This window comes from Eublepharis macularius, chromosome 12, assembly GCF_028583425.1.
Source record: "Eublepharis macularius isolate TG4126 chromosome 12, MPM_Emac_v1.0, whole genome shotgun sequence".
In the NCBI taxonomy this organism is placed as follows: Eukaryota; Metazoa; Chordata; class Lepidosauria; order Squamata; family Eublepharidae; genus Eublepharis; species Eublepharis macularius.
In genome coordinates, this window is record NC_072801.1 from 77,176,320 (window position 1) to 77,189,096 (window position 12,777).

A 12,777-nucleotide genomic window follows, 5' to 3' on the forward strand; every position below is an offset into this window, starting at 1 on the left:
GTGGCACGTGTGCCGTGGCCTTCTTCCTTCCATGTAGGTTCCCCCTTCTCTCCTGTGGGTTGCTCTAGCTTGAAGTGAGCATTATATCCGGATTAATGATAACTAGGTTTAGAACTGACTAGCATTGCCTGAACTCATAGCTGGTAATCCCATTTCCAACTATTTTTTTCCCCAATGTAATCCTGGATTGCTCTAACCCAAGTTAGCCCCGATGAGGATGCAACATTTCAGCTGTGAAGCCTTGGAGAGAAGAGAGGGGGAGGAAATCCTCTTCACGTTCTTGCTCTCCAGAGCCAGGAATTCTTGAATGCAGGACAAGGCAAGGTATACGCGTGGAACCTGGTAAATAAAAGAGAACCCGTCAGCTCTCCTAATAAAGCAGCGAGTGTGTTCTTCCACGCTCGCATCCGAAAGACAGAGATCTGCAGCATCTAAGGGCTTCCGCCCACGCCTCTCAGCATGCCAACCTGAACGAATAATTTATAGCGATGCCATCACTAATCCAAAGCACGGGTCCTCTACCCAGACAGGAGTATTCGGAAAATGCAGATGTGCAAACTGAGGAGAAGAGCTGGATATTTCTCCCTGTCTCTCTCTTCTCTCTCTCTCACACACACACAATATTAATGCTGCTTTTAACCAAAGGAAGCCAGCTTTAACCACCCGTTTAAATCCCCTAATCCAGCTCAAAATGAATGTGCAAAAGGTGACCCTACCCAAACGGTTGGGAGTGTTTTGTTTTTATCCGGAGGGTGAGGCTGCAGGGAGCTGATGGGACTTTAGAGGGTGAGGAAAGGTGGCCTCTTGCCTCAGGCCTCTGAAGAAAATCAGCCGAACTTCCTCAGTTTTGAGGTTTTCTTGCCCAAGAGCCCAGCTCAGCGGAGAGCACACAGGAAAAGCCGATGCGCAGACCTAAAAATGGACTTTGCTTCTCCTTTCCTCTTGACTTTAATTTATCATAAGACCAATGAGGTAAGAGGGGCCTGAGCCTTGGCGCTTCCTCTCTGTGAAAGCCCTGGTTCCTAATTCCGCATGCATCTGGACTCATGCAGAGATGCAATGGACAATCTCCTCAGATAGCAGACAATTCTGTTACAGCTCTACATCAGGAGCAAAAAATCCGTGTGTGCACAATGCAAAGATCTTGCAGAATGCAGAAGCCCTGGAGGAGGAAGAGTGGAAGATTCAAGGCCAGATTGCTAAATCATACAGGGGTGCACCAGGCAGTTTCCTGAATGGATAGTTTGAACAACTCGTTCATTAATGAAGTAATTCCTTGCAGTACACAAATCCCTGCTACCTGGAATTCTTTAACTGGATAGGCTAAAGATTTCACCAGGGACTGTATCTACACATGAAGCATTATATCCTGCCTCTTAGTTATGGCCGCTCTTTCTACCAAAGGAAGGGCTTGCCTACATGCTCAGAGGCGCTCTTTCCCCCCCTATTGATCCTGCACATGCACAGAAAATTGCTTGCCGTTTGCATGATAATGTCTAGATGGATTTGGGGGAAGGAGGAGAGTCTAATTCCAATGAATGTGATATTGATAGGGCACTATCCCAGGTTTATTAATGCTTAGCACAAACAAGTATAATAATTATCTGTATCAGCCAAAAAGACAAACAAGTGGGTTCTACATCAAATCAAGCCTGAATTCTTCCTAGAAGCTAAAATGACAAAACCAAAGCTATCGTACTTTGGTCACTTCACAAGAAGACAAGACTGTCTGGAAAAGTCAATAATGCTGGGGAAAGTGGAAGGCGGGAGGAAAAGAGGAAGACCTAAAACGAGATGGCTTGACTCGGGGCCAAGCTACACATGACGAATGACACTTGAACGGCAAGTGGATTGAGTGGAGGGCAAGTGAACAGGGAGAAATACACTTGCCGTTCAAGTGTCATTCGTCATGTGTAGCTTGGCCCACAGTCAAAGAAGCCACGCTGTTCAGTTTGCAGGATTTGAGCAAGTTTGTTAACGATAGGACATTTTGGGGGTCTTTCATTCATAGGGTCGCCATAGGTCAGAGGCGACTTGACGGCACGTAACACACACACACGTTAATAGTAATTAATAAACTGCTCCATCAGTCATGATAGGTGAGCCAGGGCTTAATCTAACCTGGGTTTTCCTCGAGATTTCGCCCTGGAATGTTAGTCCCTTTGAACGAAGATATAAATATAACTCACTTTTCAGCAATAGGAGTTGGGTTGAAAAGGGAATTCTAGGGTACAAGGACTGTGTCTATGCTATGGACATAGGCTATAAAACTGTCATGGCTTCCTCCAAGGGAATTCTGGGAACAGTCGTTCTACAAATGCTGTCTAACAGAGACCGTGTGCTGCCCTCAATATACTACACATTTTCGAGGGTCCACTGATGGAAGCCAAGACAGATACCCAGTTCGAAATCCACTCTGTTTTCTGTTTACCTTGGTTGTGTAGAGGAGGGCAGGAGACTGGCACAGCACCCTCTCTTGCTGGTAAATAGTATTTCGCTCTCGTCCCCTTTGGCTTCCGCCAGCATCCCGTAATGTTCTTCAACCCCATTCAATTTCCCATCTTTTTCATGTCAGCAGTTGTGGCAATATTGGTTTCTATCTCTGTGTGTCAATCTCTCTACAATGGGAAAATTGGCCAGGAGAAAAAAAGACATTAAATCGCAGAGGCCCGAGACGTAGTCTCTGATAACATGACTTTAACCACAATGGCCTGGATTTTTTCCCAGCAGCTATGAAGTTGGGACGGAGGCAATACAGTGGTTCGTTTTTCTTTCAACTTCCTAAGGCTAGCCGCCAGGTCTCGATGCCTTGATCCGTCTCTTCAGGTGCTAGGTGGCAGAACACGGTTGGTCCTTGGGAGTGTGAAACACTCTTCATTTGTTCAGAGACATTTTAGAAGGTTATATTTCCAAGTCGATAGGCTGGCATTTTTTAAACCAGGTGCCTATCGGTAGCCCTGGGTGTGAGAATGCAACAGTACCTCCCTGGGAGACCATGACCTGCGTTGTTCAGTTGGAGAAGCATTCCGGGGAAGGCGTTGTTTCGTTTCTCAGCTCGTCATCAAAAAGTCTGGGGCGCCTTTGCTTCAAAATGTGGAAGCCTTGATAAGCGGAAGAAATGGGTTTTATCGTCATATTTGGGGCTGGGAAGGGATTTCCCTCCGTCTCTAATCGGTTGTTGAGAGCAGGGCCGGATCGAGGGGGGGCAGGGGGGGTAGTCTGCCCCCCCAGCGCCGCCAGGGAGGGGGCGCCGGGAGCAGCTGCCAGCTGCCAGAGCGTGCGGGCAGCAGCACGGGCAGCCTCACAGCCCCACGTACTGCCTTTCGCGGCTGGCTTGCCGCACACACCCTGTTCTGCAGGGCAGGCAAAGGGCAGCATGGCCACCCACACCATTCGCCTGCCCGCAGGAGAGGGGGAAGCTGGCTGCCCTGTCCTGCAGGGCAGGCGCATGGTGCGGGCGGCCTCACAGCCCCCCGCGCTGCCCTTTGCCTACCCTGCAGGACAGGGGGTGTGTGGCAAGCCGGCCGCCCCCTGTCCCGCGGGGCAGGCGAAAGGCGCAGGCGGCTTCCCAGCCCCGCACGCTGCTTCCGCCACCCTGTGTGATGACATCACCAGAATGACGTCATCACGCTGTGCCGGGAGCACTCGCACAGGTCGGACTAGGGTTGCCCTGGGCGCCGGCAACCCTTGATCCGGCCCTGGTTGAGAGGGAGAAGAGTGCATGGCTGGCACAGGTTTTCTACTCTTCTGCAGCACTCTTCATGTGAGAACAGGGGAGAATGCCAGGTTGAATTTTGATCAAGGGTTCAACTTTGAAATCTGTTCTCACTGCAAAGACAGAAGCCCAGAAAGCACGATGTCCAGATAAATGAGAGCGGCTCTGAGCAGGTGAAGAGTGTCTACTAGAGATAGGCACGATGATTGCTCTCTTTAAATATTTGAAAGGCTGTCATTTGGAGGAGGGCAAGGAGCTGTTCCAGTTGGCAGAAGAGGGTAGGACGCGAAGCAATGGGCTTAAATTACATGCAGAAAGGTACCGGCTGGATATTAGGAAAAACTTTTTCACGGTCAGAATAGTTCAAAAGTGGAATCAGCTGCCTAGGGAGGTGGTGAGCTCCCCTTCACTGGCAGTTTTCAAGAAGAGGCTGGATGAATATTTGTCAGAGATGCTTTAGGCTCATCCTGCACTGGGCGGGGGGTTGGACTAGATGGTCTGTATGGCTCCTTCCAACTCTATGATTCTATGTATGGGGCACCCTGTGGTCTGGGATGATTAAGTTTGAATTAGGGTAGAGTGGGAGCATTTGGATAGCAAGCGGACTCCTAGCCAATGGGGGAGCATCTCTTGGGGAGCATTGAGTCCGTTTTGACAAGCGTTGTGAGGGCAGAGAGCGGTGTGTGTGTTTGTGTTGGAGCCCTGCTGCCTTCTCTTGCAAAAGTGGGTTTTCTCTGCCTTGACTGTCAGGAGTGATCCATCACCTCTGCTGGGCCTGTCGCCTCTGATACTTCACCCCAGTTCCCAGCAAGCCCAGCTGGGGACATGCCCCCCCCCGCCCCGACTCACTCAGATCATACAAGGCAGAGAAGACCGGTGGCCTCAGTTTACCCCGCAGGCGTTGCAAATGGAAGCAAAACATTCCGGGCACTGTTTCATCCACACACTCTTTGCTTGGCGGAGGCATACAAATGATCCAGAGCTTGATTGATTTGCGGGTGTTTTTGAGTTTGTATGGGGAAGATTCATCAGAGTCAGGCCTGAGCCTCCAAATTTGATTTCACTTCCAGGGCTAGTTGCAACAGTTTTGTGAAATAATATGATGACAGTACTTCTGAACATGTGCAGAGTGCCTTTGGCGAACAGGAGGGAATGCCAGGTTGAATTTTGATCAAGGGTTCAACTTTGAAATCTGTTCTCACTGCAAAGACAGAAGCCCAGAAAGCACGATGTCCAGATAAATGAGAGCGGCTCTGAGCAGGTGAAGAGTGTCTACTAAAGATAGGCACGAACCAAAATATGAACCAAAGTTTATCATGAACTGGGCCGGTTTTTTGGTTGGCAAACCAGTGTTTCATCAGAGGTCATGTCTAATGAACTGCAACAATTTTTAGGCCAGTTCATTTGGTTCATTTTTCAGTTTGTCACTGCAGACAGCCTGGCCCTGAACAATCAGTTTCCTAGGCAACGTGGGGCGGGGTGGGGAGTGAGCTTTCTGCAGACCTTCTGCTGCCCCGGAAGTGACGTATTAATGAACCAAAAGAACCAGTTCCTGAACAGGGCAGTTTCATGCTGGTTCATGGTTCGTGGTTCATGACAAACTATGAACCGCAATGAACCGCCATTTTCTCAGTTTATGCCCATGTAGTGTCTACCAACCATAGCTAGCAATCTGGGGTCAGAGGCAGGATTTCTAATCCACAGGGAAGGGGGATACCTGTGTGATGCTATTGCAGAAAAAACAAACACCAAAGATTAGCAGAATTTTATTCCAGCGGAAGATTTTGTGGATTGCAGTCCATTTCTTTGGATGCAATAGATGGATGCTTACTACATGGTCTTTGTATGGAAAAGGTTAGAAACAAACAGCATAGTCAAGGAGCTATGAAATACAGAAATTACTGGATGAAATGTAGTGGTGTAATTTTAAACTCTAATCAGGAAAGATACAGAGGCTGTTCACTATTTGTGCAAAGCTAGTTAATACTGATAGTAATTCGGAGCCCCAGGTTTTGTCAAGACAATCACAACTAGAGGTGGGCACGAACTGGGAAAATACTGAACTGTGCGGTTCATGGTTCATCGCGTTTCACAAACCACGAACCATGAACGTTCATGAACTTGCCCTGGTTTGTGAACCAGTTTGTTTGGTTCGTGAAAACATCACTTCCGAGGTGGCAGAAAGTCTGCAGAAAGCCCCTCCCCCCATTGCCTAGGAGACTGATCGATTGGTGCCAGGCTGTCTGCAGGGACGAACCAAAAAACGAACCAAATGAACTGGCCTAAAGTTCGTAGTGATTCGTCAGAAATGGGCTCTGATGAACCGCAGGTTCATGAACCACGAACCGTCCCAGTTCGTGACAAACTTTGGTTCATATTTCAGTTCATGCCTGCCTCTAGTCACAACTGTAGTCAGATGAAAAATCCTACAGATTCACGCATTGCATTTGAAGAACGGGATGTAGTCTGTGAACGCTGATGCTGGAATAAAATGTTACTAGTCTTTAAGACCTCTCAGCGAAGTTTAGTTTCTAAAACCAGGTTTCTTGTGTCTCTCTGACTGGGCAGCTGATCCTCTCTTGCTCCTGGATCTATTGAGGCTTGTTACCATTTGGAGCTGAAATTGTTTTTGTTTTTTGCACATGCTGGAAATTGGCCTAAATTATTTGATGTCGGATAGTGCATTTTTGGAATGATGTCCATATTCTGTTTTAGAAACGAATCTTTGAGGGCCTTCACTTTACCTCTCGAACACTACTAAAGAATTTCCCTAAAATCTTTAAAACCTATAAAAAGGAACACTGAAAACTCTAAGCTAAGAGAAGAAACAAATCCAAGCCCAGAAAATATACTTGTAACTTTTCCATTTAGGTTCTATCATGATTAATTAAGTGGTTACGGAAAGACACTTTGCATATGCTCAGAACGCATTATTATTGTTTTCATATTCCAAGTTTAAGCCTTGATATGGAATCCATTTCCAGGACAGAGCCTTTAAAACAATCCCAGTTCGGCTAGGGATCTTGACTGTATTTTGCCATCTTCTGGGCATGGTGCAACGGTCATTGGATATGTGGGGGGAGGTAGTTGTAAATTTCCTACATTGTGCAGGACAAGGCTCATTTCAAGGGGGAATGCACACAAACACAGTTCCGGCAGTTCCCCAAAGAGGTCACATGTCAGGTAGCCCCGCCCACCTGAGACTCAGCCATTTTGGGCCCATTTCAGCCTGGATTGGGGCCGAAACGGCCCGGATCAGGCTTCTGATAGGTGGTGGATTATTCTCCTGCTCATCAGCAGCCAAATCTGATTCCTGACCATTTTGGGCCCCTTTTCAGCCATTTTCAGCCCCCTTTGCCATTTTGGGCCCAATTTCAGCTCTGAATGTCCAGGATTGGGTCCAAAACAGCCAGGATAGGTGATGCCAGGGGTGTGTGGCATATGCAAATCAGCTATACTAATGACACACTTCCAGCGATGGCAAGAGGCATGGCATATGCTAATAAGTTATGCTAATGAGTCATGCTAATAAGTTCCTCCAGCTCTTTTTCTACGAAATAACCCCTGGTGCAGGAGGTTGGACTAGATGACCCTGGAGGTCCCTTCCAGCCCTATGATTCTCTCTGGAAAGCTAACAAGTGGGATGTTCGCAGCAACAAGAAGAGATCCTTTCTTCCTGCTTTAACCACATCATTGTTCTTTGCAGACAGCATCCGGAAGTCCCTGAACCGGCCTCCCATCCACCTCCTGGTGAGGGTGAAATTAGAAACCAAGCCCAAGAAAACTGAAGATCGGGTGCTGGTAAGAACAATCTTGGGGCCTGGGAGGGGAGGGGAGGGGAGGGATCGATGACGGGGCTGGATGGTGGGTGGACCTGCTGACACCTCCCCACAAATCACAGTCTTCACCCTAATGGGTTCTACTGTACAGAATGGTTTAGAAAGCTGTGCAAGTAAAGGTTTAGGGACTGTCGTCTGTACTACTTTGTACAGCTCAGGCTGCCTGTTGCTCTAAGTAGGATCCTACTATCATTTTTGCATGCTTTAATGCATCGTGTTAATACTTGGGCTTTGCTCAAGTTCAGTTCCACCTTATTTGAGTGGAACTTATTTATTTTATGTCATTTATGCCTCCCGCCTTTCTCACCCATGGGGACTCAAAGCAGCTTACATTATTTTCCTCTTCTCCATTGTATCCTCACAACAACCCTGTGAGGTAGGTTAGGCTGAGATCATGTGACCGGCCCAAAGTCACCCAGTGAGCTTCCATGGCAGAGTGAGGATTCGAACCTGAGTCTCCCAAATTCTAATTAGACACCTAGCCACCGTCCCACATGACTCTTGAGGTTTTTGTGTCCAAAAACGTATCATAACCCCCACCCTCATTTTTGGGCTCTCTTACCTCAAATACCATTTTTTTTCTAGTTGTGTTATACAGATAGCGTTGATGCACTTTGAACATTTAGTAAAAACTCAGTATAAATATTTAGTATTATTAACCAATTGAGAGAACGTAAAGGTGATTAGTTAATTAATTAATTGGATATATGCTTGTGTGCCATATATTGAGTATCACAGGCTGCACTAAAGATTGGCATGAACTAGGAAAATAGCAGTTTGTTGCTCGTCACATTTCATGAACCATGAACCGTGAACCGGCATGAAATTGCCCAGTTCGTGAACCGGTTCATGTGGTTCGTGAAAATGTCACTTCCGGGTCAGTAGAAGATCTGCAGAAAGCCCATCCCCCCCCACCCCCATTGCCTAGGAAACTGATTGATTGATGCCAGGCTGTCTGCAATGAGGAACCGAAAAACGAACCAAATGAAAGTTCACGAACCACATACCGCCCGGTTTGTGACGAAATTTGGTTCGTATTTTGGTTCGTGCCCATCTCTAGACTGGACTCATTCCTGCTAATCTCACACTGTGGCAGACTATAAATGACATGATAGATAGATAGATAGATAGATAGATAGATAGATAGATAGATAGATAGATAGATAGATAGATAGATAGATAGATAGATAGATAGATAGATAGATAGATAGATAGATAGATAGATAGATAGATAGATAGATACTCCCCTCCACCGATTCATGGAATTGCATAAGCCTTCCATCCCCCCAGCCCTCCAATGCAACAGTTGTGTTTGTGGAACACCAGCGCTTCTGGGGAAAAAGATGATACATCTGCCATGATGCCCCGGGTGGTGGGGGGGGGGCAGCTCTCCTCCTCCTCGCCCTTCTTTCTCTGCCTTTCTGTAGCTTTCAGGTTCTGTTCTCTCAAATTAGGTCACAGTTTGCAGATTTGCTACTGGCAGCAAAATCTTGGGTCACAGGCGAGGGTGGGGGGCTCGAGTGACAGAGGGGTTCATGCCACTGCTAAAACAAAAGCGGCTTGTGTGTGCCTGTGATTCCGAGAAGGGAGGCATTGGCTGAAATGGGAGGTGGGCGAGAACAGGGGTCAGGGCAAGCAACCGGAGCTAGTGGATTTCCACAGAGCTGGGAGAAAGGATGGGAAAATAACCTTTTGGGAGGTGGTGTGTAAAAGGAGCCAAACTGGGCCATTTGAGGTGGGCAGACTGGAATGAAACTGGGTGCAGCCAGATCAAGAATTTGAGAGCAAGCAAGCAAGCAGGCAGGCAGGCAGGTGTGTTTGTATAAATCTGAGGAGGGGCATGTTTAACATCTGAACCTGCCATAAACCAAGTCAGACCACTGAGTTGTTTGGTCCAGTACAGTTAACTCACTCTGCCAGTAGCAAGCAAGCCAAGCCATCTTTCTCAACAATTTTTACCTGGAGATGCTGGGAACTGAACCGGCGACCCTGTGAGCTCTTAACAGTGGACCATGGGCCATCCCTTCTTAGAAATGGCAGGACAGCAAAAAGATTTGTGGAATAGATGAGGAAACCCTGGGGGCTTTGAGGGGGGAGCCCAGAAGAAGGAAACAGAATGAGGTCCAGTTTACACGTGAGGGTCAAATTTGAGGTATTCAGAGACAGACTAAAAAGAACAGCCCATTGTGGCCTGAGGAATCCATCAGATTTCCTTCCATAGGAAGCATGGCTAGTGCCACCATTTTGCACACTCTGAGCACATCCAAGCTAGACAACTGTAACGTGTTCCATGAAGGGCTAGGCTTGAAGACTGTTTCAGAGCTTCAACTCACACAAAATGTTGTAGCGAAATTGCTTACTGCTGCGCACTACAGGAAGTGTGCTTCAAGTCACACAAGATTTCTGCCAATGCGCTTCGGGGTCCAGTTCAAAGTGCTGATCAGTACCTCGAATAAAGCTTATCAATATATATTTTTGACAAGAGATATTGCAAATTCTTGTTATAGGAAAAAATGCCCAAATGCTGCTTTTGGGATTAACTATTTTATACCGAAAATCAATTAGAATACCTGAATAAATTCAGGTAAAACAATAAATTCAGGTATTAAAACACCAAACAGGTGTTAAAACAAGGCAGTTTCCAGATGGCTTACCTGCACCCGCAACGTCGCGCCACGTTGCGGGGAAAATGCAAAATACCGTGTTTTCTTGTGTGAGTTTTGCGCGACATCGCGCAAAACTCGCACGAGAAAACGCGATATTTTGCGTTTTCCCCGCAACGTGGCGCGACGTTGCGGGTGCAAGTAAGCCATCTGGAAACAGCCCAACTTGCGTTATTTGGATGTCACCTAATTCAAATGGTATAAAATGTAACACGACCAGTTTAATAGTGTATTAATTTATGTAACGATTATTCAACCATTTTATGTTTGTGTGGTAAGCAGTCATAATAATGAACAAACAATTTGTATTAATTTATATAACAATTATCCAACCGTTTTATGTATGCCTGGTAAGCAATCGTAACAATGAACAAATAATTTGCATTAATTTATATAACAATTATCCAACCATTTTATGTATGCCTGGTGAGCGATCATAACAATGAACAAATAATTTAATTGCAAATATTAACTAACAAATAACACAATAATTACACCACCACAAACACACATGACTAGAATTGCCAACCTCCACATGGGTCTTGGAGGTCTTCTGAAATTACAACTGGTCTCCAAACTACAGAGATTGGCTATCCCTTGGAGAAAACGGCTGCTTTGGAGGGTGGACTCTATGGCATTATACTCCGCTGAGGTTCCTTCCCTCCCTAAAACCCCACCCTCCCCAAATCTTCAGGAATTTCCCAAGCCAGTTGGCATCCCTTTACAGGGCCACTCCCTCATCAGGGTATCCCATCCCCCATGTCTCCAGGACAAATATCCCAACAACTAGGAATTGCCGTAACGCCACTTTAAGTGCTCTCTGCTGTATCACGGCCAACTCAGTGCCATTAGCAGGTCTGCTCGGGCCAGGAGGCCCATTTCTGCTCTTCTCTCCTCCACCTGTTCTCCAGCCCAGGCTCCAGCTTTGGGCATGGGCTCTTGCCCAGGCCTTTACATCCCAGCTTAGGGTTGCCAGCTCCTGGTTGGGGAATTCCCGGATATTTGGGGGTTAGAGCCTGCGGAAGGTGAGGTTTGGGGGAAAGAAAATGCCACTGAGTCCACTTTGCAAAACAGCAGTTTCTCCAGGGGAATTGATCTCTGTCACCTGGAGATCAGTTGTAATTCCAGGAGATCACCCGGCTGCTGGCAGCCCTGTCCCAGCTTCAGGCTGTTGGATTTTCCTTACAGAACTAAGCCTTGATCTGGCTGGACTCTCACTATCCCAGCTAGGGCTGCCAACTCCAGGCTGGGAAATTCCTAGAGATTTCGGAGGTGGAGCCTAGGGAGGGCGGATGTTGAGGAGAGAAAGTGGGGTATAATGCTGGGGACCTAAGTGGGGTATAATGCTGTGGAGATGGGTTCAGTGGGACCTCAGTGGGGTATAATGCTGTGGAGATGGGTTCAGTGGGACCTCGGTGGGGTATAATGCTGTGGAGATGGGTTCAGTGGGACCTCTGTGGGGTATAATGCCTGGATGAAATGGGTTCCGCACCAGAGTGAGGAAATGCTTATTACAGGCAGGCAGCACACGGACAGATGGATGGATGGACATACAGATTCTTTTATTATGATAAAGCCTTAAGCAGCCTGGGAACAGGGTATCAGAGGCACTGCTGTCTGCCCATCTGTTGCACGTAATCCCACTTTCTGTAATGCGGGACACACCAGGTGAAGTATCTTTCTACATAAAAGGGAAGCCGTATTGGCGATGACGCACATTTATCCTGGTGCACCTGTGCAGGAGCCAATACGGCCTGCAGAGGGCAGAGCCACCACAGGAAGCCCAGGGGAGCCATCCCATCCCTCCAGAGGGCCTGGCAGCCACAGAGGGGGCAATGCCCACCCAGCACTCCCCCTGCCCAGATGGGGTGCAGGGGAGGGGCCCATGCCCAGACTGGCCACCCTGCACTCCCCCTCTCAGATGGGACACAAGGGAAGGGCCCATGCCCTCTTCCCTCCCCCCACCGAGATTGAGGCATAGGGGAGGGATCTATGCCTGGCCCAGGTTCCCTTCCCTCCCCCCACTCAGATGGGGTGTGTGGAAGACGGCCATGCCTGCCCGCCCTACCCTTTCTAGAACCCATTGTATTTTTTCCCATAATGGGCTTTGTTGCTAGTTTCTTCATGTAATGTGATGACTAAATTGAACTTCCATGTATATCTGATTGCTGATATGCGACAGGAGGTGGTTTGGTCTCTGTGCTTTTGACTGGAGGCTTTGTGGATCATCTGATAGCTTCTTGTGGGGAAAATGCTAGAATAGGTGGGCCTCTGGGCTGCTTGAGCTGGGCCTTTCCTGCCTTGGCCCCTCAGCTGTGGATTTCCATTGCTACATTGGTTTTCCTTTTGAGATTTAGGCCCCAGGTGAAAATGTTTCTCTTTTCACAGGCTTTTCCTTGGGCCGTGATTCCGTTTCCTGCTAGCTTTGTCATTGATCCTACTCTTTTCAACTGTTTAATTTTAAAACATTATTTGGCTTCTGATGTCACCCTCGTCGTGGGCTCATGTAAGCTGTCTGTCCCTGCTGAGTCACAGTTTGAGTTGCTCTGTTTTCTGCTGA

At 47.6% G+C, this 12,777-nt stretch overlaps 1 protein-coding gene across 1 annotated transcript in view; it reads left to right on the forward strand.

Moving 5' to 3' along the window:
• The window catches only part of CARMIL3 (capping protein regulator and myosin 1 linker 3), a 58,632-nt gene that overhangs the window by 4,089 nt on the left and 41,766 nt on the right, over positions 1-12,777 (forward strand). Inside the window, exon 2 of the mRNA XM_054994609.1 lies at positions 7,422-7,516. Coding sequence (XP_054850584.1) covers positions 7,422-7,516 — 95 coding nt within the window. The remainder of the gene's footprint in view (positions 1-7,421; positions 7,517-12,777) is intronic.